This window comes from Macaca nemestrina, unplaced genomic scaffold, assembly GCF_043159975.1.
Source record: "Macaca nemestrina isolate mMacNem1 unplaced genomic scaffold, mMacNem.hap1 Scaffold_45, whole genome shotgun sequence".
Taxonomy (NCBI): domain Eukaryota; kingdom Metazoa; phylum Chordata; class Mammalia; order Primates; family Cercopithecidae; genus Macaca; species Macaca nemestrina.
Window position 1 is genome coordinate 149,422 of NW_027257674.1, and position 27,814 is coordinate 177,235.

At 43.4% G+C, this 27,814-nt stretch overlaps 1 protein-coding gene and 1 long non-coding RNA gene across 2 annotated transcripts; one reads left to right on the top strand and one right to left on the bottom strand.

Moving 5' to 3' along the window:
- Window positions 1-1,083: 1,083 nt before the first annotated feature.
- On the bottom strand, window positions 1,084-27,629 carry LOC139361373 (centromere protein I-like). The gene is made up of 8 exons (XM_071090005.1): window positions 27,469-27,629; window positions 23,954-24,068; window positions 21,463-21,534; window positions 20,527-20,647; window positions 13,581-13,714; window positions 12,502-12,626; window positions 10,649-10,696; window positions 1,084-1,303 (listed from the first exon to the last, which is right to left on the bottom strand). The coding sequence occupies exons 2-8, from the start codon at window positions 23,954-23,956 to the stop codon at window positions 1,099-1,101; spliced, it is 708 nt and encodes a 235-aa protein (XP_070946106.1). The 5' UTR covers window positions 23,957-24,068; window positions 27,469-27,629; the 3' UTR covers window positions 1,084-1,098.
- LOC139361374 (uncharacterized) lies at window positions 1,578-22,362 on the top strand. The gene is made up of 3 exons (XR_011618936.1): window positions 1,578-1,696; window positions 3,283-3,402; window positions 22,226-22,362. It is a non-coding gene; the product is annotated as an uncharacterized lncRNA (long non-coding RNA).
- Window positions 27,630-27,814: the final 185 nt, after the last annotated feature.

The following is a 27,814-nucleotide window of genomic DNA, read 5'->3' on the forward strand; positions in this document are numbered from 1 at the left end:
TTGTAATCTCAGTACTTTGGGAGGCAGGAGGATAGATAAAACCTGGCAACATAGTGGGACTCTGTATCTACAAAAAAAAAAAAAATTAGCCCGGTGTGGGGGTACATGTTGGTAGACCCAGGCCTGGGATCATGCCACTGCACTCCAGCCTGGGTTACAGGGACACTGTCACCAAAAAAAAAAAAAAAAAAAAAAAAAAGTTGTAAACTTAGGCTGTGTGGCTCACACCTGTGACCCCAGCACTTTGGGATGCCTAGGCAAAAGGTCTGCCATGAGGCCAGCAGTTTGAGAACAGCCTGGGCAACACAGTGAAGCTGCACTTCTATTTATTTATTTATTAATGAATATTCCAAAATTAGATTTTGATGACAGATGCAGAACTGTGTGAATATCCTAAAGACCACAGACACGTAAACCTTGAAGTGTGAATTACATAATGCTCTTAAAGAAAAAGCTTATCACATGCATGCATAGACAGAGCCCACTCCACCCACCTCAGCCCCTGTGCTCTTGCAGCTCTATCTTGCACACACACGGGCACACAACTGCTTGTATGTTTCATTCATTTCTGGTAAAACGGTTCTGTTCCAGGGAGCACACACAGATGAAGGGAAGTGGTCACATCAGGCCCTCAGTGTGGTGCTGGCCCAGGGAGAGAGCCTATGTGGTAGAAACCCTTATCCTCTACTCCACCAGGGATGAATTCTTCTAGATAACTTAGCAAAAAGGGACAAGGATGCTTCTGGCTCATGCCTCAGGGCACTGTGGGGCTTCGGTAAGGACCCCTCGGAGGGGCTGAGAACAAACGAGATTCTTGCTCAGGACACTGATCCCTTCCACAGGAGCAACTAGGGGTCTAAGTGAGCTCTCTGTAGGATTCACAGGGGCTCACCACAGATGGAAGGTGCTGGCTGTGAGGTCTGGGGCCAGAGGCTGGGCCTGCATCCCAAGTGTCCTCCCTGTACCATGGACACACAGGAGCACCCAGAGTGCTGCAGGCAAAGCCAGCTGTGCCTTTGATCAATGAGCAACCACCCCACTCCGACTCCTGGTGATCAACCAATGTGCAACGCCCCCACCCCGACTTCCTGTGATCAATCAATGAGCAACCACCCCACCCACACTCCCTAGGACCCCCCAGAGAAGGATTCCAGAGTCTGTGACACTCTCCTTTCCAAGCCTCTCTGGCAGAGGGGCTCCACCCGCTAAGGTCTTACTTGGGGCTTGGCCTTCAGGAACATGGCTCTCCATATCGTTGCTGGATTTACTGTGCGCCACGCTAGCTTTCCTCATGGCATTCTCGCTGAAACACAGAGAAGAGAGGTTTGGTTACACCAGCGAGTCCAATGCTGCGGGGCCCTGGCCAACAGGTCCTGCAGAGCAGCTGCTCCTGGTAACAAGGTGCTGTCCTCAGCACACCAGTCTGGCTGAGGTCCAAAAGAGGCATGAACAAAGGGGCACTCAGCAAAGAGCAATGACAGGCCGCTGAGCCAGGGAGAGTGACCAGGATGATGAAACAGAAGGGACTGGAAACGTGGTCACCATGGAGCAAAGAGGGAACCATGGCACGAAGGGGTGGGGGGCTAGGCCCTACATGATGAAGGAGGTATGCATTAGACTACGGCGGCAGCTGGTCTCTAGTTCCTAGTTCCTGTTCTCTTGAGTGGCCTGGATCCCCACCAACTCTGCCAGCATGGTAGGACCCAGATTTCTCCTCTGTAAAATAAAGGGGCCACGAGAAGTCATCATTCAGTCCCTCCCAAAGCAAGAGTTTGACCCTGTGTGGGACAACACAGGTCCTATATGTGGGATCAGAGAGAAGCCCCAACTTCAACACCTTCTAGCTGGGAACAAGAGGAGAAAGAAGACAGAAACATGAAACGTTATCTTTAATAACATTTACCAACAATTCTGTACTGAGAGATGGAATCCTATGAAAGGTTTTTCATCACACTTCTGCTCCGCAGAGACAAAGAGCCATGTGCGTCAGTTAACCTGGAGCCAGCTTGAATGCAGCCCACATTGCCCCTGACATTCACAGGGCAAGACGGGAACAGGAGTGCATCTGTTAGAAAGGCCTGGCCTGTGGCTCCCAGGGACTGGCTGCCCTGGTCTGCTCATGGCCTGCCTTCTTCCCAGGAGGAGAGGTCTCTTCCCTGCCTGGTCTCCGTGCAACAGCTTTGAGGTGGCGGGATGACCAGGTTGAAGAAATGTACTTGGTGAGCTGAAGGCAAGGCGGCACCAGACACCAGTGGATTTGCTGGTGGACAAGTGCTGTCCTCTCCTGGGTAACATCACAGATGACATGCACACTGTGGGCACCAACTGTCAGCAACACTGGGCTTACTGATAAACAAACAAGCGAGTGTGCCAGGGCTCGGGGGCCTTGTCTCGGAGTGAACTGAATAGGCCCAGTCCAGCTGGTGCTAGAAATAATTCTGCTCACTCCAAACAGTAATCAACCAACCCCAGGAAACAGAAGGACTGTGCACACGGGGCTGAAGCAACACAACTGTGATTCCTCAAGACATCACAGAAAGGAGACTCAATGCTGAGACGCGCACACTTCTGTCTTCATGTGAAAAGAAAAACAAAGCGACACTGTCCTACCCCTGCTCAATTCAAAAAGCATGCTTCCAGCTCCCACCTCTCTGGGTGCTTTCTGAAGCCACAACTGAGGCGACAAGGCAGCAAGAGGTTCCTGCTCACCAGGCATCCATGGGTGAAACAGAAAAATAAGGGGAAAGGTCACTAGGGCCACAAGAGACGAGAGTTATTAGTTCAGGAGGATGAGAACCAGCTCACACACGGTGCAGGGTCAGAGTCCTGGTGAAGCCAGGCAGGGTAGGCTGGGAGGACCCTGTGCACATGGTCTGGGGCTGGCAAGGGGCAGGCTCTCCAAACCCAGAGGCTGAGAAGGGAGCTGCTAGGCCCCAGGAGTCACTGAGCATTTCTGATAGAAGTGGCTGCACAGGCCTCTTTTCTGAAGGATGCCTCACCTGTGCCCCTCCCACCTCAAGAGCATACCTGTCTTTCTTCCCACCTTCCTTTTCTCTTTTGTTTTTTGAGACAAGGTCTCACTCTGTCACAGGTACAGCACAATGGCACAAACAGCTCACTGCAGTTGTGAACTCCTGGGCTCAAGTATCCTTCCACCTCAGCCTCCCAAATAGTTGGGACTACAGGCATGCACTACCACACCTGGCTAAGTTTTTTGGTTTATACTTTTTATTATTTATTATTATTATTTTGGTAAAGACAGGGTCTTGTTTTATTTTCCAGCCTGGTCTTGAACTCCTGGCCTTCAGTGATCCTCCCAACTTGGCCTCCCAAACCACTGGGACCAATAGCAAGACTCAGGAGAGAGCAGCAGAAACAGCAGCAAAGCGGGACAATATAAAGGTTGGCTGTGTGAGGAGTGGGGAGGCCGTGGGGCACATGTGGCCAGGAGTCAGAGAGGGAGAGGGGTGCACAGGAGTCTGAGGGTGACATCCAGTTACACAGATTGGCTCTATGACCTACAGCAACAATCACGGAAGGCAAAGCCAGGCCTGATACAAAAGCAGTCTTTTCAAGCTGCTACTGGCTATTTTTGAGTGTGTCCACACACTAGCAGTCCCCAGTCTTGGTGCAGCAGAGACGCCTGGCACAGTCACAGAGACAAGATCCAGAAACACGGCTTAGTGCAATAGCTTTGGGGTGGTGGAACGACCAGGTTGAAGAAACGTGTTTGGTGAGCTGAAGACAAGCTGGCATCAGACACCAGGGGATGTGCTGGTGGATGAGCCCTGTCCGGTCCTGGGTAACGTCATAGATGACGTGGACACTGGGCACTAACTGTCAGCAAGTGAAAGCCTGAGGAGCATGGAACAAACTGGAGGCTGGAAACAGGCATGTCTTGACAGGCCAACACCAGGAAAACCCAGCTTATGTCAACGTCCAGTCCTGGCTGAGCTTCAGCGGGTTGGAGTGGGGCTGAGAAGCAATAGGTGATCATCCTGCAAGGCTGCGGCTCTAAACAGCAGCACCGTGCCATGTCACTCGCATGTCCTCTATGCAGCATTCACCCAAGGAGGCCCTGCAGGTTTGGTGGCTGGTAAACAGACACCCTGCACCATTTTCAATTCTGTGAATAATATTTTTGAAAATGTCTTTGCTCTTGTTTCTACTTTGAAGATCGTGTGCCACAAAACAGACACAGTGAAAAAAAAGCACCCAGATACCCTGCAGTGAAACCCCCACACTTCCCCGTGGATGCTGCCCTCTCCTCTTCAGCTAGCCCAGCGCTTTCCAGAGGCATCCCTTGCCTGGACACTGACTCCACCAGGGCACTCATTTCACATTCCTGCTGAGATCCACTCCCCCACCTCCTTCCTTCCTCAGACCTAACATGCCTGCTGCAGGGGCCAACTTTCAGAACAGCACCAACTGCTCCCAAAGACCCCTTCTGATCTCAATGAGCTGGGCTCTGCTGCCAACCCCAGAATGCCTTCCTGAACAGTCAGACCCGACTGGCCACTCCTCAGTCTCGGTCTTGTGAAGACAAATTCCCTTCGATTCACTGTCATGAAATGAAGGAAAACGATTGTACGAGACAGCTCCAAACACGGAGCAAGGAGTATAGCTTCAGACAAAGAACAGAGAACCAACCTGTCATGGTGAGCTTTACCTCCACCCAAGCAAGCTTGGAAAACGAGGGTCTGCCCAGCCAGGGGCGGGCATCAAGCAGACTGGTGTCAAGCTCAATGGCTGTCCTGCCATAGTCCCATCCAACATAAGCAACAGGCTCGCAAACAGTAGGAGCCTATAAGGCAGCCACCAAGGAACCCCAGGATGCCTGGATAGTGCTCACACTAGCTGAGGAAGGGGGCTGGGGGGTCACTCCCTGCTTGCGACCAACCAGACCTCCGGACACAAGGACTGTCACCTGCTCAGAGCACACAACCACTTGCCGTGACCTGGGCTCCAGTGCTCTGCCTAGGGCCATGCTCTAGCTGGCTGCCATGGGCATGTCTGTGCACCCAATCAGGGTTCAACTCGTTATCTGGTTTAAAGCGAAGCCTCTCCAGGGACCTTACTGTCCAGAACTGTCCCCAGAACATGGTATGTCTCAAAGGCATTGCCTGACCCTTTCTGAGCAGCCTGCAGGGACACACTAAGAAAAGCTGTTGGTATTTTCATTGCCCAGCACCAAGTGCCTATGCCAGAAATCTGCAAACCCCCTTTACTTTCTAACTGCCACCTCCAATTCCCCAAGTTCACATCTCTGCCACAACTCCCACTGAATCTGTGGCAATTCCTCCCACTGGGCCTGTCTCCAGTTCCCCTTCCTAACCCCACACCCTTCCCAGCACCCCAAGTCACAGGACTGCCAGTGAGCGTGGGAAGCAAACTGGGCCATATCCCTGCCTGCCTCGAGGTCCTTGATCCTCACCTCTCACCAGGAGGGCAGGCAGCCTGTCCTGGACCCCACCAAGGCTGCTCCTATGCCTGCCTGCACACTGTCCCCAGGACCCTGGGGATGGTGACCTGCTGCCTCGCACACTGCCTGACCATCCCATCAGGACTGCATAGAAACCCTGTAGCCACCTCACCCATGTCTGTGGCACCTCCTGGAGAGATCACTGGTTCTTGTGTACCAGTCCCACTATACTCTGAACACCCTGTGAGTAGAGACAATGGCTGTTCACCTTTGTGGGCAGCAGACAGGCATCACTGCCAGACAAAACTACTGGCTCTCTTTAGCACAAGGAGTGGAACCGCCATGCATTTTGATGAGACATGATGTGCAGAATGAAAAATCAGCATGGCAGCCATAGGAGCAAACTAGGCCTAAAACAGGCATCTCCTGGCAGTGAAGACCAGGGTGCCCAGGGAAGGTGTGTGCTGGGGCAGGCAGCTGGGCCTGGCAGGAAGCAGAGAAGGGAAGAAGGGCCTGGGCTTAAATTCCAAAGTGGCCACTCACCAACTCTGGGTCCTGGGAGAGGCACTCCCTCCCCCAAAGCATGGCCCCTTCATAAAGGAGGGCTCTGAGGGGCTGTGGCCAGGATGAAGGTTCACAGAGAGGACCAGGCAGTGAGGACAGAGCCGGCGTTGGCTGGGTCTACAGGGCTACTGTCCAGCAGGGGCTTGTGGTTCCTCACCTCCTTCCTGTACCCAAATTGGGAAACTCTATCAACAGAAGTCCAATCTCAGTCTTTACAATCTGAATGAGACTAGGATAAACCAAAAACCTGGCAAACTGAGTACCCTAGGGAAGGAACACAGGGCATCAAATGCAAAGCCTGCTAAGGTCAGCGAGGCCCAAGGCAAGCTGCCCCGTCTGCCCTCACCCAACTGGCAGTGCCTCCCCGTCCTCCCTTTGCACACAGGGGGGGGACAGTGCTGACCTCACGCAGGGCTCTGAGGTTAATTATCACTTAATATTATAAGGCACTGGACACACAGGAAGTGCGAGGGATGCATTAAAGAAATAAGTCAGGTAACAGCCTGCTGAACTGTGCAGTAGGACAGCATCCCAAAACACCTCTGCCACACATTGAGGTTACTGTCACCCCCTCCACAGCAGATGATGGAGTGGTGAGCACCAGCAGCTTCCTGAGGCAGAGCCACCCTTCCACTGGAGCTCTGAGTCCCCTGCAGTGTACCGAGGCCAGCTCTACAGCCTGCAGGAAGGACGTTCACACAAACGTGGAGGAGGCCTGAGCTGGCCTCCCCGCTCCCACTCCTGCTCCATGCCCTGACTCTGCCTTCCACAAACACCCTGGTTCCCACTGAGGACCCTCTCTCCTCTCAATGAGGCCTCTCCCCGGCCCCACCCTCTTCACCACTGTACCCCCGCCACACTGCCAGGCCCCTTCCCTGGTCTAACTGCTTTCCCTTTGCTGAATGAAGGCATGAATTCCCAGGACAGCCAACTCCTCCGTCCTCCTGTGGTGTCCTAAAGAAGGGGAGCTGCTTTCCTCCCTGGGTCACAGACTCACCCTCCTGACCTCAGGGGGACAGGATGATACCTCCCAGCTATTTGTGGGACAGATTTATGTTCTGCTCAAAGGAAACTTCTGTGGGTTTCTTCTAATTTTGAGAGGCACAACACCCACTAATCAAGTGAACTCTCATGGGGCAGAAGGAATTTTTGGCAGCTCCACTTTGCCCCACCCAAGAAGCCTCCTGGTAAATTGCTGCCTGTGTGTGCAGAGTCTGTTTGCCCACCTGGGACAGGAGTCCACAGCTTGTAAGTGGGGCCCTTTACCCTGTGTGTTCACAAACCTAAATCATAGAGGACCAGAAGACAACAGAAAGAGAGTTACACAGTCTCAAGATGAAAAATATTTCCTAAGCATGTCACCAGAAACAGACACCATAAAAGAAAGATTTTCCCATACTGAAGATATGGGTGGGGCGCAGTGGCTCACACCTATAATCCCAGCCCTCTGGGAGGCCAAGGCAGGTGGATCTCTTGAAGTCAGGAGTTCGAGACCAGCCTGGGCAACATGGCAAGACCCCGTCTCTACTAAAAATACAAAAATTAGCCGTGCATGGAGTCTCGCTCTGTCGCCCAGGCTGGAGTGCAGCAGTGCCATCTTGACTCACTGCAACCTCCACCTCCTGGGTTCAAGCGATTCTCCTTCTTCAGCCTCTTGAGAATCTGGGATTACAGGCATGTGCCACCACACCGGGCTAATTTTTTTATTTTTAGTAGAGACGGAGTTTCACCATGTTTGCCAGGCTGGTCCCGAACACGTGACCTCAGTTGATTCACCCGCCTCGGCCTCCCAAAGTAATAGGATTACAGGCATGAGCCACTGCGCCCAGCCTGGATTCTTTATGGAAATTGATAAGCTGTTTCTAAAATTCATACGGAATTCAAAGAACCAACAATAGACAAAACAATCTTGAAGAAGAACAAGTTTGAGAACTTACATTTTCTGATTTCAAAGCTCGCTACAATACAAAGCTATACTAATCAAGACAGCATTTACTGGCAAGATGATAGACATATAGATCCGTAAAACAGAACTCAGAGTCCATACATTTATGGCCCATGATGCTAAGACAAGGGTCAAAACATTTTAATGGGAAGGAGTAGCCTTTTCAACAAATGGTGTGGGTGCATTTGTGTCCTCACACACACACAAATGAAGTTGTATACTTAAACCACAACATATACAAGAGATAAAATTGATTTTAAAAACCCAAATGTAAGAATTTAAAACTGTAAAATTCTCAGAGGAATAAATCTTTGTAACCTTGATTTAGGCAGTGATTTCTTAAGCTCTACCAAAGCATAAGCAGTAGGAAAAAAAAAAAGGTGAAGTTTCATTTCATCAAAATTAAAACCTTTTGTAAATCAAAAGACACTAACAAAAAATTGACAATCCATAAAATTGGAAACAAAAATTGCAAATTACTTATTTGATAAAGGATTTGTATCTAGAATATAAAAACTATTACAACTGAATAATAAAATCACAAACTCATTTAAAAATATGCAAAGGGCCAGGCGTGGTGGCTTACACCTGTAATCCCAGCACTGTGGCAGGCCAACCCAGATAAGACTGTTTGAGCCCAGGATTTCCAGACCAGCCTGGGCAACATGGTGAAACCCTTTCTACAAAAAAATGAGCCAGGAATGGTGGCGTGTCCTTTTAGTCCCAGCTATTCAGGAGGCTTAGGTGGGAGAATCAATTGAGTTCTGGAGTTCGTGGCTGCAGTAAGCTGTGATTGTGCTACTGCCCTCCAGCCTGAGCTACAGAACGACCATCTCAAAAAAAAAATATATATATATATATAGACATATATATATCGACATACATACATAGTGTATTTAGATACACACTAAAGAAATTTATAAAATCTTAAGAATGAGCAAAGAATCTGAATAGGCATTTCTCCAAAGAAAATAAATAAATGATCAGTAAGTACAAGAAAAGATGCTAAAAATCAACAGCTACCATGGAAATGCAAATCAATACCACAATGAAATACCACTTCACATCTCCGGGATGGCCAGAACCAAACCAAACCAAAACAAAACAAAACAGATCAGATAGCAAGTGTTAGGAAAGAGGTGGAGAGAATGGAACCATCACATACTGCTGATGGGAATGTGAAATGGTGCTGTTACTTTGGAAAAGTATGGAAGTTCTTCCAGTGGTTAAACAGAGTTACCATATGATCTAGCATTCCCACTCTTAAGTACATACACCCAAGAGAAATGAAAACTATGTCCACACAAAACCTTTTACAAGAATACTTACTCATAATCACCAAAAAGTGAAAATAACCAAAATTTCTATCAACTGATAAATGAATAAAATGTTATATCTATACAAAGGAATAGTATTTACAAGTAAAAGTACTGATACATGCTATAAGACAGCTGAACACTGAAAACATTATGCTAAGTGAAAGAAGCCAGGCTGGGCACTGTGGCTCATGCCTGTAATCCCAGCAGTATGGGAGGCCGAGGCAGGTGGATCACTTAATGTCAGGCGTTTGAGACCAGCCTGGCCAACATGGTTAAGCCTCATCTCTACTAAAAATACAAAAATTAGCTGGGTGTAGTGGCAGGTGCCTGTAATCCCAGCTACTCAGGAGGCCGAGGCAAGAGAATCGCTTGAACCCAGGAGGCGGAGGTTGCAATGAGCTGAGATTGCACCACTGCACTCCAGCGCGGGTGACAGAGCGAGACTCCCTCTCAAAATAAATAAATACAAAAAAAAATTAAAAAGAAAAAAAGAAAAAAAGAAAAGAAAAGAAAAGAAAGAGACAGGGCTGAGAGTGAAGTCCTGAAAGGATATACACAAACATACACCCTCCTCCCCCTGCCTGCATATTGGTATCATTCCATTAAATCAGCAGTCTTTGACTAAGGCTGTAACTCTAATTGTAATATTATCTAGCCTAAATTTTCTGTCTTTTCTAGAAGGATTTTCTGAGAGCTTCCACGTCTATGAAGCTTTTCCTTACACGGCACCACCTCTACCCAGGCAGCACTGAACTGATCACTCCCCCATCTTTCTCACAACTGAAGCTTTTCACATTTTGCCACATTGTATTACAGTGATTTGTTTACAAGTCTGTCTCTGCTACAAGCCCAAGCTCTCTCAGAGGACAGAAACTTAAATTAACTGGAATCCCAGACCCTAGCAAAATGCCCAAAATTTAGTTGTTACTTAAAAAAAAACTACTAAACACGTCTTACAGTTCAGGCACATTAAATGTACAGCAGTTCCTATTTCTGCCATCACAGTATTATTACACAAAATCTAAACATTCTTTAAATACCCTTACCTGTAGCAAAACGGAAACAGCATAACTCAAGAAGGAAGGATGAATGACTACATTTAAACTTTCTATATTCAGCCACTCCAGTTTTTTTCTAGGATTTTAGGGTCAATACATATTCCTTTCCTAAAGGGTTTGGATGTCCACAGGCAACCAACCATGGATATTAAATAGTGATTAAATTCTTGATAAGTCTTGCTGCTGATATCAAAACCTGATTTTGTCTAATGGGAAAGAAATAAAAAAATTGTCACTATCACCTATTTTCCCTTTCCTCCCCTCCTTCCCATCAGGTCACGTAAATCTAGACTTAATTTTTGAGTAACAGTGATTTAACACAGAGCTTTCTCATTCATACCTTTTGTACCAAACATTTTTCTTTGCGGCAGTCAGATTTTTACGATACCTAACAGAAAAAAACAAACAGAATGAAACATTTAACATACCTTTGAATACAATGCCTTTGACATAGTAAAATACAAAAATACACTATAAATGTAAATATATGCAAATATGTACATACACAAATATCCAGTTGTCTAGTTAAGGATTTTATCCTTTTGTGGTACATTCTCAAGTGAAAATAAATAGAGGCTCAATAAGTTGTACACTTAAGATGCTTACTTCACTAAATAAAAAATAAACAATAAAAAATGCTTTCAATGTTTCACTATTAAAAAATTAATAAAGTTCTGGCTGGGTGCGGTGGCTCACGCTTGTAATTGCAGCACTTTGGGAGGCCAAGCTGGGTGAATCACCAGGTCAGGAGTTTGAGACCAGCCTGAGAAACACGGTGAAATCCCGTCTCTACTAAAAATACAAAAATTAGCTGGACGTGGTGGCGTGGGTGCCTGTAATCCCAGATACTCGAGAGGCTGAGGAAGGAGAATCGCTTGAACCTGGGAGGCAGAGGTTGCAGTGAGCCAAGATCGCAACACTGCACTCTAGCCTGGGCAACAAGACCTAGATTGCATCTCAAAAAAATAAAAATTAATAGAGTTCTCATTCATAAGTAGGGGTTGAATGATGAGAACACATGGACACAGAGAGGAGAACATCATACACTGGGGCCTGTCGGGGGTGAGGGGAAAGGGGAGGGAGGGCATTAGGACAAATACCTAATGCATATGGGGCTTAAAACCTAGATGACAGGTTGATAGGTGCAGCAAACCACCCCATGCCACATGCATAACCATGTAACAAACGTGCACCTTCTGCATATTTATCCCAAAACTTAAAAGTAAAATGAAAAAAAATTAATAGAGGCTCAAAAATGGTCACTGATGTAAAACGTACTTTCTTAATGGAAAGAAAATGATGCAACAGAAAGCACAAAAGGGAAACCTACAAATATGTTTTTCTTGTCTGAGAACTATTAACTAATTAGTTTTTAAACATTTTAAACTTGACATAGTCCTACAAGTTACACCAACAAGGTCTGCACTTAGCCAGGCATGGTGACTCATGCCTGTAATCCCAGCAATTTGGGAGGCCGAGGTGGGCGGATCACCTGAGGTCAGGAGTACGACACCAGCCTGGCCAAAATGGTGAAACCCCGTCTCTATGAAAAAACACAAAAAATTAGCCTGGCGTGGTGGCAGGCACCTTTAATCCCAGCTACTCCGGAGACTGAAGCAGGAGAATCGCTTTAACCCGGGAGGCAGAAGGCGCAGTGAGCCGAGAAGGTGCTGTTGCACTCCAGGTTGACAAGAGCAAAACTCTGTCTCCAAAAAAAAAAAAAAAAAAAAAGTTTACATTTATGGACTGAGAAAAGTAATTTCAGTCCACAAGTTACAGAATTAGAGGAGACCAGAAATAATACTTACAGTTCCACATAATTGGCAACAGCTCCCCTTATCTCCCAGAAAATATTTTTATCAGAGAAGGTACAAATACTTAAAGCAATTGTCAGCAAATGACTTAATTTTTCCTGAAGACACAGCAATTAGAATGAACAACGCTGAGTGCAATAGTACCACTGCACAACAGGTCCTTAACTATGATTTTTTTTTTATTCTGTAGCCACACCAGTGGAGGATTTAAAAACACCACAGCTGTCATGGCCCCATATTGGAATCTCATGTCCAATAGCAAGCCCGATTTCCAGAGGCCCTGGCCAAAGACAAGTAGGAATATTTTTTGTATTACAGCTGAAAGATGAAGAGAAAATTATAATATACCATTTCATAAAATGGTAAAAAGGCTTTGTACCTGCTCATAATAAAACACCTCTGCTTCAGGATGTTGGCATCCAGGCTGAAGAGTACAGAATATAAGATCCCAGGAAGAGACACCACCACTAATGGAAGGTTATAATGTATATATGTGTCACACACCTTTGAGAAGGAAAGATAACATCAGTATATAGACTATTCCCCAGAACTTCTCAACCAAGTTCACCCAAAGAATCATCAGTATAAGATAATAATGTAACATTAGCTTTGGACATGCCTGACTCCTAAACAAACAGATAACTATAAGCTTGCTTAACACAGACTTCACCAAATATCAGTCATACTACAGAGGATAATTTCTAAAAGACCATTACTTGAATCTTTCATTTCTTCTAGGGAAAGGTCTTACAGTTAGGGGGACAGGGTAAAGGAAGGAAGGAGTTCTTTCCCCTTAAGTCCCAAAATACTTATTTATCATATGAGTTAGCTGTCAACCTAGAAAACAAAGGAGCGTGTTTCTAAGCAAATGCGTAACACAAGACAAATAGGTATTAGCAGAGGAAGCTGGGAAAAGTGAGACTATCATGGACACTTCATGGATATTAAGTTGCTGCAAAAGTAATTGCAGATTTTGCCATTGAAAACAATAGCAAAAACCACAATTACTTTTGCATCACCCTATAGTTCTGCCCAGGTTATATACTGTAACACAATAAAAGGGTACTAGGTACCAAGAGAAGTAAGGCAGTTGAAAAGTAGACATGGAGATCTGAAGAAACAACAAGAAATTTTTGGTTTCCACCAGGAGTTAGGAATGGAAGGAACAAAAAATAATGCTAACAATAGACTTCTGTCTAGGACCAGTGTTAACACAGGGTAATGCTGTGGTGCCTGGACCTTAGGAAAAAAAAAAAAGCATTTGCTTTTCCACGTGGTTTATGAAAGTCAATTGTTCTGGAGAGAAAATAATCATGAACTTCAAAATTTAAGGTTACTTTAATGATGCTAATGAGATCACAGCCTACCTTAATATTTGTGCATAAAATTTAAATACTATGCCAATAAAGTGAATAGCCTTCACAAAAATCCCAATGGGGAAACTGAAACATGTTTTACCTTCTCATAGAAATCCAAAATAAAGTGCAGCAAGAAAGTTCTGTTGCTCTCCACGTGCACTGCAGTAGTGGACAGCCACCCTACATAGTGGAGCAGTTTAGACACAGAGCTCATGGATCCGCCCAGTTCTCTCTCTGCAATAAGAAACCATAACATTCAGATACAGAGTAGCAAAAGTGGTCACAATTTCCAAGCTAAAGGTGAATAATATAAAGGAAAAAGGTGGTGAAGGTTTTAAAACTATCAGTGCTCCAATGTATAATTTACTTTTTAAAAAATCAGTGGTTAATCATAAAACTACACACAGCCTTCCAGGGAATCATTAAGACGAAATCACATAGAACATTCTAAACAACCAGACTCTACTAGTAAATAACAGATAAATACAGTATTAAGCTCCAAGCAGTTATGAAAATTCTCAAGTGAGAGATATAAAAACCACTAGAAATATAGGTATTTCATTAACAGTTAAGGGGAGAAAAAGGTTCACATAAAAGTGACATGAAAAATTCATGGCCAAGCACAGTGGCTCACATCTGTAATTCCAGTACTTAGGGAGGCCAAGGCAGGCAGAGTTCTTGAATCCAGGAATTTGAGACCAGCCTGGGCAACGTGGCAAAAGCTCTTTACAAAAAATACAAAAATTAGCTGGGGTGGCAGCACACACTTCTAGTTCCAGCTACTCAAGAGGCTGAGGTGGGAGGATTGCTTGACGCCCAGAGGCAAAGGTTGCAGTGAGTGAGACTGCACCACCGCACTCTAGCCTAAGTGACAGAGCAAGACTGTTCAAAAAAAAAAAAAAAAAATCAGGCCATGTGCAGTGGCTTATGCCTGTAATCCCAGCACTCTGGGAGGCTGAGGTGGGCAGATCACTTGAGGTCGAGTCTGAGACCACCGTAGCCAACATGGTGAAACCCCGTCTCTACTAAAAATAAAAAAATTAGCAAGGCGTGATGGTGGGTCCCTGTAATCCCAGCTACTTGGGAGGTTGAGGCAGGAGAATACCTTGAACCCAGGAGGTGGAGTTTGCAGTGAGCCAAGATCATGACACTGCACTCCAGCCTGGGCAATATAACAAGACCCTGTTTCAAAAAAAAAAAAAAATTAAGGATGAAATGTGAACATGGACAAAATGATACAGTAAACTAGAAAACAATGACAACTAATTTATTCGAACCAAATCAAATGTGGTTTAAAGGAATAAACATTAAAATGACTTTAGGAATCATTTCCTATACTGTCAGTAACATTGTAACACAGATGCACAGAAACCTACCCTACACAAATCAAAACTCTGTTTTGCCTGAATTCCTGAGCTTTATAAAACGCTGTTAAACATATTTTCACTTGAATTTGGCGTGGCACAGTGACTCATGCCTGTAATCCCAGCACTTTGGGATGCTAAGGCAGGCGGATCACCTGAGGTTGGGAGTTTAAGACCAGCCTGGTCAACATGGTGAAACCCCACCTCTATTAAAAATAAAAAATTAGCCAGGTATGGTGGTGCAAGCCTGTAATCCCAGCTACTGGGGAGGCTGAGGCAAAAGAATCCCTTGAACCCAGGAGGTGGAGTTGGCAGTTAGCCAAGGTCATGCCACTGTTAAACGGATTAGGAAAAGACTTACAAATGTGAATTCACAGCTTTACTCTCCTATCTAGGCAGTCAACAATGGTTATGCACAAGGAAAAGAACATGTATAATCTTAGAATTTCAGAGATGATGACGACTCTACTACTGCCCACCACCATGATAGTTCAGTGTCAGGACAATCAATGATCAGGAGACCATTCAAATATGCAAGCATCCACACATAGCCAGTTGGCTACTTGCAAAACTAAGTAGTTTTTTGTGTTTTTTTTGTTTTTTTTTTCCGAGATGGAGTCTTGCTCTGTCACCCAGGCTGGAGTACACAGGTGCGATCTCAAATCACTGCAACCTCCTTCTCTGGGGTCAACCAGTTTTCGTGCCTCAGGTTCCTGAGTAGCTGGGATTACAGGCGTGTGCCACCACATCCAACTAATTGTTCTATTTTTATTAGAGACAAGGTTTCACCATGTTGGCCAGGCTCGTATGAAACTCTAGACCCTCAAGTGATCTGCTGGTCTCAGTCTCCCAATGTGCTGGAATTACAGGCGTAACCGTATCTTAACTATGATTTTGGGTAACACTTGGCAACTGTGTCAATTTGAAACAATGACGATTGCTTCAAACAGTCTCTTTTGAAGTGTTTTTCCACACCACACTATTGGCATTTTGGATCAAACAATTCACTGTTCAGGACTGGCTCTTACTACCCACGCAGCCCCTGAAGCACACTGAGCATCCCCACCTCCCACATATTAAATGACAGTCGCAACCTCTTCCCGGTCACCATGACACCAGAAATGCCCCCTCCCTTCAAGAACCACTGCTGAGAAGTTTTCTACCCTTCTCTTCTTATGATAGATAACTACAATTTACTCCCTTTTTGACAATGATATGGCATATGGTCACATGACAGAAATATGGCATTACACCTATATTTACTCAATTATTGAAAACTTGAGCTATACTATATAATGCCAAATATTGTTAGGACAAGCAAAATTATCCACATGTCCATTAAATTTTAGAAAGCAGAATTCCTTTTTAAATTGTCTCCCTTATGATACTAATAAAAGGAAAGATAATACAGAAACTGTAAGGCAACTATTTCAAGGGTACCGGAGACTTACACTGCAACTTGGCCAAATATTGTAGATGCAAACATACTGTTTTGTTCAATCTTTTGCTCATCTGGGGAATAGAGAATGAATAAACATGGGTCCAGGCACAGCAGCTTGAAGAGGGGAATGTAGGTTAGGGATAACCACAAGTAAAAGAGAAGAATTTCAGGCTGGATGTGGTGGCTCATGCCTGTGATCCCAATACTTTGGGAGGCCAATGCAGGAGGATAGTTTGAGCCTAGGAGTTCAAGACCAACCCAGACAACACAGTGAGACCTTGTCTCTACAACAAAAATCAGCCTGGCATGTTATATTGGTGCACACTCTTGGTCACAGCTACTTGGGGGCTGAGGTGGATCGCTTGAGCCTGGGTGGTTGAGGCTGCAGTGAGCTGAGACTGCGTCACTGCACTCCTGGGAGACAGAGAAAGACCCTGTCTCACACAAAAGCGGAGAGGGGTAATTTCAAAGGTACAGTTCTTGATGTAATTTAGGTAGAAGAGGTTAAACATTTAAGTGGAGGTTCTTTTAAATAGTGGTTCTCAAACTACAGCATGCACCAGAATTATAGTAGTGTTTAATTACAGAGCCCTAACTCCAGAGTTTAATTCAGTAGGTCTAGACCAAGACCTAAGATTTGCATCTCTAACAAGTTTCCAGGTTATGCTGATGATCCAAGGACCGTATTTTGAGAAGCATAGCTTTACAAGATGTTTACTACCCACTAATGCTCCATTTCCTTCTAAAAGTGATCAGGTGTATCTGGAAACAATTTAATAACGAATATGAAGAATTAAAAACAATTTTCCAGGCCTAAGTAGCTTCTACTCTCTATTCTACCAAAGTAAGAAACCACTATAGGGATAAGAACATACAGAAAAATGAGTCTGGGCTCATCTGTTAACCAAGCTAACCACTAGCTATTTACAACTGAAGCTAAGGGGAATTTGAACATTGGTTAGATATTTAAAGATACTAAGAACTATTGGCTTGGCACGGTGGCTCACGCCTGTAATCCCAGCACTTTGGGAGGCCAAGGTGGGTGCATAATTTGAGGTCACAAGTTCAAGACCAGCCCTGGCCAACTCTGTGAAACCCTCTCTCTACTAAAAACACAAAAATTAGCTGGGTGTGGTGGCACATGCCTGTAGTCCCAGCTACTCGAAGGCTGAAATACGATAATTATGTGAATCCAGGAGATGGAAGTTGCAGTGAACTTTCATCAACCCACTGCACTCCAGCCTGGGCAAGGGTGAGACTGTCTTAAAAAAAAAAAAAAAAAAAAGCTTCTAATTTTTTAGGTGTCATAATAGTACCATATTTTACAGTTGAAACGGGAGCTGAGTTTTGCTTTAAAATAATGGAAAGGAAAGGTGAAATGTATTATAGATGAAAAAAGGTTAACCAAGAGTTGCTAACTGTTGAAGATGGGTAATGGGCACAGACGCGGAATACTGCAGTATTTTCTCTACTTTTGATTATATTCGTAATTTTCTATAATATAGTTTTTCAAATGCCAAAAAATTACGTGGCTGATAATAGAATTTATGAGAAGCAGCCAGGCACAGTGGCTCACACTGGTAATTCCAGCACTTTGGGAGGCCAAGGCGAACAGATCACCTGAGGTCAGGAGGTTGACACCAGCCTGGCAAAAATGGCAAAGCTCCATCTACAAAACAAAACAAAAACGTAGCTGGGTGTGGTGGCACATGCCTGTAATCCCAGCTACTTGGGAAGCTGAGGCAGGAGAATCATTTGAAGCTGGGAGGTGGAGGCTGCGGTGAGCCAACATTGTACCACTGCACTTCAGCCTGGGCAACACAGCGAGACTCAGTCTTAAGACAAAAAAAAAAAAAAAAAAAAGAGTGTAAGAGAAGGCAAAAAACTTTAGGTAGAAAGAGTCAAAACAATCTGACTATGCAGTTCCTTGAAATTTAGTCTTTTACTTTGAAGGTAAAGCACACATATAACAAAAATTTAGGGTTCTTATTTTAAACTCCAAAGTTAAGATAAATTAATGCATATAACCAAAATACAGGATACGAACATACTGTCCAGCTACCCTACCCTCTATTTTTTTTATCTTCTGATATCTCTGCTGTCTATCACTTAGAAGCTCATCCAGATTCACTGAGGAGCTTAGAACTCTGTATCATGTCCTGCCATCAACATCTCAGTTACACCAGTGTCCATGCAAATGATCCCAACATTTCAGTTTCAGTTTCTTGACTTTGAATCAAATAACCTTCACCTTCACTCCACCTTAGTTACCCAGTCCCACAGATACACACTAGATTCTGTCATAACCTGAACTGAACCACACTGGGCAATAACTGAAGGCTCCTTGATGGCGCTGATACCTAAGCTGCAGCTTAAAATACAACTCAGGGTTACCCAGACCAGAGTGTCCACTGGCTGGAATTTATTTGATGCTCAAAAAATGTTTGTTGATTAAAAGAATATAAAAGTAGTGACCTTATGAAATTTACATTACTAATTCAATTACCTGAATACATTTAATTATATCTTCAGTTTGTCCTCCTAAACTACAGGTTTTTCCCTTTTATTTGCGTAATGTAACATATTCTTTCTTCAAATCCAACAGTGTAAAGATAAAAGTCCAACTCAGCTCTCTTTATAAAGAGTTTCAAATTGAACAAATATTATTTACAAATGATGTCAGGTACTTAAAAAACGTTTTTGTTGTTGTTTTTGAGACAGGATCTCACTTTGTCACCCAGGCTGCAGTGCAGTGGCACATCTACAGGTCACGGCACCCTCGACCTCCTGAGCTCAAATGATCCTTCTACGGCATCCTCCTGAGTAGCTGGGACAACAGATGCACGCCACCATGCCTGGCAAAGTTTTGTATTCTTTGTAGACATGGGGTTTTGCCATGTTGCCCAACCCGCCTCAGCCTCCAAACAAACTGCGGAGATTACAGGTGTGAACTACCGCACTCGGCCAAGAAAAAGACTGTCAATGGATATCTAAATAAATTTTAGTAAAGAGTGGTGGAGTGTGGAAGAAGCAAGTGAAATCTTACTTGTAAGAAGGACTCTGCCCTCACAAAGTATCCAGGAAGTTGGTAAATTCTTTTCCATGTTTGTAATTATTCACCTTGTACCAAATATATTCTAGAGCAGGAACACTAAATATAAGCATCTAGCTGTACCACAATAAAAAAGTGCACAAAACAAAATTATCACCAAAGTTACAAATAAGTGACAAAGTAAAAAAGCCACTAGTCTCATACATCCTGACTAACTCATAATGTAGACGAGAACAGACAGATGGAGGTGACAGTGAGATGTTCCTCAACAACTTGGTAATCTAGGGAAAAGCTTATAGTGAAAAAACAAGTGGAGAGAATTCACATATAATGAATAAGATAAACTTTGTATCACAGTCATCCAAGCAAGTTATAAACATCTGAATTGAAAGTTTTAGAACACTCTAGACTTCAATTAGGGTAGGCTGGGTATAACGTAAAAAAGATTGAAATTTAGTAAGTGGAAATCTAATAAACTGTATCATATTCCATTTAAAAGATTCAGAGTAGAAGAAGAATTGGCCTGGAACCAATCAAAAGCAACTTTAACCACCAGAAGAATCGGAAGTTGCTTATCCAGTAAAGAAACACTTAATTTGGTCAAAAGAAATGCTATCTTCCCACTGCCCCCCACCACTGGAGGAATGAAATGCCCAGGCTTTACTATGGCCTGGATGAAAGACTTCTCACTGCCATTTCCTCTAATTCTATAATTAAGAAACCTTCTACTGAGAAATCTTGTTCCCATATATGCAGATAGCACAGAGGGGATATTCTAGTTGGCAGATATGAGCATTACGCTTACCAGAAATCATTCATTTTATATTAAAACTGATATCCTGGCTTATACATTCATTTCCTCTGAGTTTCATTACCATTAACGGGATGACTCTGGGGGCCTAACAGCAAGTTTCTGGACATATAAAGATGAAAAATCCTTGGATTGTGATAGTCATCAACGTAGAGCCACCCAGTGAGTTTTGGTGGCCATCCAGTAGTGTTTCCTTAACATAATCCCTCTCCCTTCTTACTACCTTAAAATTACAACAGAAACATTCATGCTCTAAATATATGATTACCACAGACATAATTACAGCATACGAAGGCTCCTCTTATCTTGAATTTGGCACTCCCTTATAAAAGAAATTCATTTGTAAACTATCTTGTCCCATCCTCCCTCAATTCTTACCTTCTTGTAATATTTGACTCAACCCGTAGTAAGACCTCAGCGAGACCGACTCATCTATGACACAGTCAATATACTGAAGCAGCAGAGAGTTGTTTAGCACTGAGCCCATCTGAGAACGCAGCTGCAGTAACAGAACCACCGATCAACTTCTGAAACTAAAGAAAATATGTAACAAAAAATAGGCTAGGCATGGTGGCTCATGCCTATAATTGCAACACTGTGGGATGCTGAAGCAGGAGGATCACTTGAGCCCAGGAGTTTGAGACCAACCCGGGCAACATATTTTTAAATTTTTTTTTTTTTTTTTTTTTTTTTTTTTGAGACAGTCTCACTCTGTCAACCAGGCTGGAGAACAGTGGCGGGATCTTGGCTCACTCCAACTTCTTCTCCCAGGTTCAAGCAATTCTCATGCCTCAGCCTCCTGAGTAGCTGGAAGTACAGGTGTGCACCACCATGCTCAGCTAATTTCTGCATTTTTTGGTAGAGATAGGATTTCACCATGTTGGCCAGGCTGGTGGTCGTGGTCTTGAACTCCTGAAACCTCAAGTGATCTGCCCGCCTTGGCTTCCCAAAGTGTAGGGATTACCAGTGTAAGCCACCGAGGCTGGCCTGATGTAATTTTTTTGAAAAATTAGCCAGGCGTGGTGATTCACATCTATAGTCCCAGGTACTTGGAAGGCTGAGGTGGAAGGATTACGTAAGCCCAGGAGTTCAAGGCAGCAGTGAATCATGACTGTGTTACTGCCTGGGTGACAGAGTAAGACCGTCTCAAAAAAACAAAAACAAAGGCCATACAGTTCAAACAGAAAATGCGAAGAAGCACATGGTCCAGTCACACACCTCTAAACAATGGATATTCTGTAAAAGTTGGGGAAAGCTTTGAAGCTGTTCTAGTGGAAATGATCCACTTCTATTCAGACAATCAGAAAGACTCACCTCTTTTTTTCCATATTCTTTAGTGTAGCTACTGGAATTGAGCACTGGTGTAACTGAGAGAGAACTCAATTTCTAAAGAAAGATAATAAAACAATCTATCAATGGACAAAACAAATTACAAAACACAAATATAAAAGCAGCTGTTAATGTGTTTCAATTAAATGGGAATATGGTTTACACAGAATCCTGGGTAACTGACATGTATTTAAATATCTATAATCTCCTCTAAGATCTGAATGGTTATTATTTGGATTTAACAAAAGAAAGCCATGCAACTTGTTTGAGCTTTAGATACTATTTTTAGAAGATGAACACTAGCTGGACCTAACATCAACTTCCGAGGTTCTGGAGAAAGTCCCTGGTTTCTTCACTTCATGGCAAGCAGAGCCATCTTCCATATATTCTCTGAATTCTTAAAATAAATCTATAAATTTGGATATAAAGTACAAGAGAGTAGGTACCCACAAATTGGAGTGATGTAAAGTCTAAAACTGCTCATTAATTGAATATATATTATGAATTCCTTTACATACAAAAGCATTTATTTTTCTGATCAGCAATCTATTAAATGCACCAAACGGGATCAACACGAAGTGCCAATCCCTAAAAAAAACTTCCCCAGAGCAGTACCACAATACTAGATAGTAAAACAGTAGGCTGTAAGCATTTTAGTTGAAATCTGGAAGTTAACTTTAACAAAAATAACATATTTCAGTCTCAATATGATTTCTCTCTCCTTAATCCCTTACCTTTTTCCTAACAGGCAAAGATACAGAAATCAGAGCAGAAGCAAAGAACCTATACAGCGACAACAAAGCCTGAAGATGAAGCTGCATTCCCTGAAATAAGTTTTCCATTTTCAATTCTGTGGCTACTAAGAAACTGAGAAAACAAATACCAGTAAGAAGAAAGTATATTCAGACCATAATTTCACCATGAGATATAGCTATAGGAAGATGCTATCAAAAATCAAGGAAGGAGTAACCAGACATTTAAGTCAACCACCATAAAACAATCCGCTCCAAACTGTGATCTTCTCTCTTACTACCATTACTGACTTTAGTTCTTTCTCGTATTTTCTCTCCTCTTCCTGTACCTTAGGCTTAACAGTCATACTTACTAGCATTGCATAGCTTATTCTCACTGGTAGCATACTCAGGACTCAAAGTTTATTCATCTTTGATTTACACATCAAGGAGATACGACCAAAAGAGAAGCTAATACCTGATTATTATAGTTCTTGGAAAAGTATCTAGGAAATTACAATTGGCATGCCATTATCAAGCAGCTTTGACATAACTACAATCTTAACAAAGCACTAATTTCACAATGAAAGAAGTCATTACTGCTAGACACCTGCATCTGACTATGCACAGAAAGCACACCACTAAAACGAATTCCGAGGAAGTAACCAAATTGTTTTGTAATACTAAAATTTTATTATATCAAATACTGTACAAAGGCAGGCAGTAAATGAGGCTTAGAAATAATTATTTTTTGAGATGGAGCTTTGCTCTTTTTGCCCAGGCTAGAGTCAATGGCATGATCTCTGCTCACTGCAACCTCCCCTTCCCGGGTTCAAGCGATTCTCCTGCCTCAGCCTCTCCCAAGTAGCTGGGATTAAAAGCAGACACCACCACACCCAGATAATTTTGTATTTTTAGTAGAGACGTGGTTTCACCATGTTGGCTGGGCTGGTCTTGGCCTCCTGACCTCCAGTAATACACCCGCCTTGGCTCAGAGAAGATGTCTATGACCTAGAATCAGGTACACGCTGGAAAGAATCTCAGAGCATGTGCCTATTACCTGGAATCAGGGCACAGGCTGGAAAAAAGCTGAGATGCAAAGGCAGGTGCTGCCTCTGGGGAGAACGGACAGAGTAGGAACCACTGTAGTTTCTTGCCTTTACAGTTGTGTACATATACTACTTTGATAAAATTTATATTAAAAAATTAAAAATTAAATGAGGTCGAATGTGATGACTCATGCTTAAGCCCAGGAATGCAGGACCAACCTGGGCAATATATTGAAACTCCATCTTTATAAAAAATACAAAAAATTAGCCACTCATAGTGGCATATGCCTGTAGTCCCAGCAACTTGTGAAGAGCATCTGCTATCAAATCTAATATACAGGCAGCGAGCTCCTGGGATATGAACCATTTTCTTTAAATTTACAGTTGTCTCTGCGTAGCTGGACTGTTTCCAGACTTTCCAGCAGTCCATGAGGCAGGAATCTTTAAACCCATGAGAAAGCCTGGCTCTTCCCTCCTCTTCTAACATTCCTTTTTTTTTTTTTTTTTTTTTTTTTAAGACTAAGTCTCATTTTTGTCACCAAATCTGGCTGCAATGGTGCAATCTCGGCTCACTGCAACCTCTGCCTCTCAGGCTCAAGCGATTCTCCTGCCTTAGCCTCCCAAGTAGCTGGGATTACAGGAACCCACCACCACGCTCAGTTAATCTTTGTATTTTTAGTGGAGACAGGATTTTACCATGATGGGAAGGCTAGCCTCGAACTCCTGACTTCAGGTAATCCCTGCCACCTTGGCCTCCCCAAAGTGCTGGCATTATAGGCGTGAGCCACTGCACCTGGCCTCTTCTAACATTCTAAAGAGAAAAAGAGAAAGCGATTTAGCTTAGCAGCCAAGGAAAGAAAAAACAACGTATACATTAAATTGCCCTTTAATTTTTTTCTTTTTTTTTTAATTATACTTTAAGTTCTAGGGTACATGCGCATAACGTGCAGGTTTGTTACATATGTATACTTGTGCCATGTTGCTGTGCTGCACCCATCAACTCGTCAGCACCCATCAACTCGTCATTTACATCAGGTATAACTCCCAATGCTATCCCTCCCCCCTCCCTCCTCCCCGTGATAGGCCCTGGTGTGTGATGTTCCCCTTCCCAAGTCCAAGTGATCTCATTGTTCAGTTCTCACCTATGAGTGAGAACATGCGGTGTTTGGTTTTCTGTTCTTGAGATAGTTTGCTGAGAATAATGGTTTCCAGCTGTATCCATGTCCCTACAAAGGACACAAACTCATCCTTTTTTATGGCTGCATAGTATTCCATGGTGTATAGGTGCCACATTTTCTTAATCCAGTCTGTCTCTGATGGACATTTGGGTTGATTCTAAGTCTTTGCTATTGTGAATAGTGCCGCAATAAACATACATGTGCATGTGTCTTTATAGCAGCATGATTTATAATCCTTTGGGTATATCCCCAGTAATGGGATGGCTGGGTCATATGATACTTCTAGTTCTAGGCCCTTTAATTTTCTTTCTTTCTTTTTTTTTTTTTTTGAGACGGAGTCTCGCTCTGCCGCCCAGGCTGGAGTGCAGTGGCCGGATCTCAGCTCACTGCAAGCTCCGCCTCCCGGGTTCACGCTATTCTCCTGCCCCAGCCTCCCGAGTAGCTGGGACTACAGGCGCCCGCCACCGCGCCCGGCTAGTTTTTTGTATTTTTTAGTAGAGACGGGGTTTCACCGTGTTAGCCAGGATGGTCTCGATCTCCTGACCTCGTGATCCGCCCGTCTCGGCCTCCCAAAGTGCTGGGATTACAGGCTTGAGCCACCGCGCCCGGCCGGCCCTTTAATTTTCTACAGCTTGCTTGCAGTATGGTAACACTACTGGGGCTTTTAAATGCTTCATATCAGTGGTGATCACAAACATTTTAAAATTCCTCTATTTAAGGGTTTTTTCTTCTTTGTTGTTAGATATATTTGCTTTTGTTTCGTTTTCGCCTTTTTCTTGGACATGAAGCAGAGATATATTTTCATTTTTCCCTATTTTTTCAAGGGAGAAGCCCAACTGATATTCAGGAAAAGACCTGACCAATTCTCATTTAAAGTTACGCAAAACAGTGGCTTGTGCCTGTAATCCCAGCACTTTGAGAGGTCAAGGCAGGCAGATCACCCAAGGTCAGGAGTTTGAGACCAGCCTGGCCAACATGGTGAAACCTCATCTCTACTAAAAACACAAAAATTAGCTGGGCATGATGGCACATACCGGTAACCCCAACTACTTCGGAGACTGAGGCAGGAGAATCACTTGAACCCGGGAGGCGGAGGTTGCAGCAAGCTGAGAGCATGCCATTGCACTCCACCCTGGGCATGACAGAGAGACTCTGTCTCAAAAAAAAAAAAAAAAAGATACCATGAAGGGACTTTAAGACTGGCCACTTCCCAAATCCCACAGGATAAGTATCCTGTAAAAATTTGCTTTTGTTGATAGGTACGTGAAAACTCCAGGATTCGACATATCTACTTTTCCTGTAATTTTTACTAAACAAAGGTGCCTTTAAAGGTTCTCTAACCTGCTATAATTGAACTCTCATGGAGCTTGAGACTGTGGAACACAAACTCTTTTAAGACTTAAATCTAGCTGCCGTGGAATTCTTTTATGCTTTCACAGCCCCACTATCCAATACAGTAGCTACTAGTCACATGTGGCCATTTCAATCAGATTGAATTTAAACGAAGTAAAATTTAAAATGCCTTCTCAATCACATTAGCTATATACATGGCAGGTGCTCAAAAACAACCTGTGGCTCTGGCACTAGGCAGCACAGTTTTCTCCTCACTGCAGAAAGTTCAATTCCACAGCACACTGCTCTAGAGAAACCCAGGAAATCTTCCCTTTTTGACCGATTTTTTAAAAAGACAGCTTTAGTGCAACATTATTGATATGATAAATTACGCATATTTAAAGCATACAACTTGATAAATTTGGACATTTGTGTACACTCATTGTTTCCTTTTTCTTCTTTGTAATCTCTCAGTTTCTTCCCCAGGTGATCATTTATTTGCTGCCTGCCACTAGAGATTAGTTTTATATAAACAAAATAACATAGTATGTGACCTAAGGAGAAGTGGCTTCTTTCACTCAGCATTAAGTATTTTGAGATTATATACACACTGCTCTATGTAACAATAGTTCATTCCTTTTCATTGCTGATTAGAGTCTTTCCTTTGACTATATCACAATTTGTTTATCCATTCTCTTATTGATGAAGATTTAGTTTGTTTCCAGTTTGGGGCTCTTCTAACCCAAACTGTTATGAACATTAATATAAAAGCCTTTCTAAGAGCTATGCTTTCTTTTCTCTTGTGCAAATACCTAAAACTGAAATAGTTGGATCATATAGTAGGTCTACGTTTAACTTTTTAAAAAACAACCAAACTGTCTGCCAATGTCATAGTATTTCACATCCCAACTATCAGCGTATGAGAATTTCAGACCCATTTTGAACTGAGCTCTTGACCCATGGGGAAATTTACTCTAACCAGTTCCTATAAATCTACAAAGCAATTCTACAGCTATCTAAAATTTTGACTCCCAAGTCTTTCTCTTTTCACAGTTACATAATTCTCGCCAAAAATCATTGTCATAAAAGGAGTACTAGGAAAACAGTGTGGCGATTCCTCAAGGATCTAGAACTAGAAATACCATTCGACCCAGCCATCCTATTACTGGGGATATACCCAAAGGATTGTAAGTCATGCTGCTATAAAGACACATGCACACGTATGTTTATGGCGGCACTATTCACAACAGCAAAGACTTGGATCGACCCGAACGTCCATCAGTGACAGACTAGATTAAGAAAATGTGGCACCTATACACCATGGAATACTATGCAGCCATCAAAAAGGATGAGTTCGTGTCCTTTGTAGGGACATGGATGCAGCTGGAAACCATCATTCTCAGCAAACTGTCGCAAGAAAGAAAACCAAATACCGCATGTTCTCACTCATAGGTGAGAACTGAACAATGAGATCACTTGGACACAGGAAGGGGAACATCACACACCGGGTCCTACTGTGGGGATGGGGGAGGGGGAGGGATAGCATTAGGAGATATATCAACATAAATGATGAGTTAATGGGTGCAGCACACCAACATGGCTCATGTATACATATGTAACAAACCTGCATGTTGTGCACACGTACCCTAGAACTTAAAGTATTAAAAAAAAAAAAAAAAAAAAGGAGTACTAGGCTCTCACCAGAAGAAAACAAGAAGAGGGTTCCTGAAAGGAAGCAGCATCCATTGCCTCTCATCAGGGAACAGCCTGCACTTCCGGTCTGGTGCACCACATGGGGAATAGCCCACCTCAGCAGAAAATGGACACTGGATTTCAAGCCACAAGCTGAAACACGAAACCATCATCATGCCTTCAATTATCTGAATGGTATGATAATTGAATGGTACTGTCAATTATCTGAATGGTATTATCTGAATGGTATGAGAGCCAAACTTAAAATTCTCTCTGAAATCATCTTTTTATAATCCTAGTCTGCCCTCCTTCACTAAAAAATGCTACTTAAGACGCAACATTATTTTACTTCATG

Coding starts and splice junctions, on each gene's coding strand:
- LOC139361373 (XM_071090005.1), bottom strand. Junction 10,697..12,501: donor AGGTGTTTTATTATGAGCAG/GTACAAAGCCTT, acceptor TTTTTCTGTTAG/GTATCGTAAAAATCTGACTG. Junction 1,304..10,648: donor AAAAATGTTTGGTACAAAAG/GTATGAATGAGA, acceptor TCTGTGTTTCAG/CGAGAATGCCATGAGGAAAG.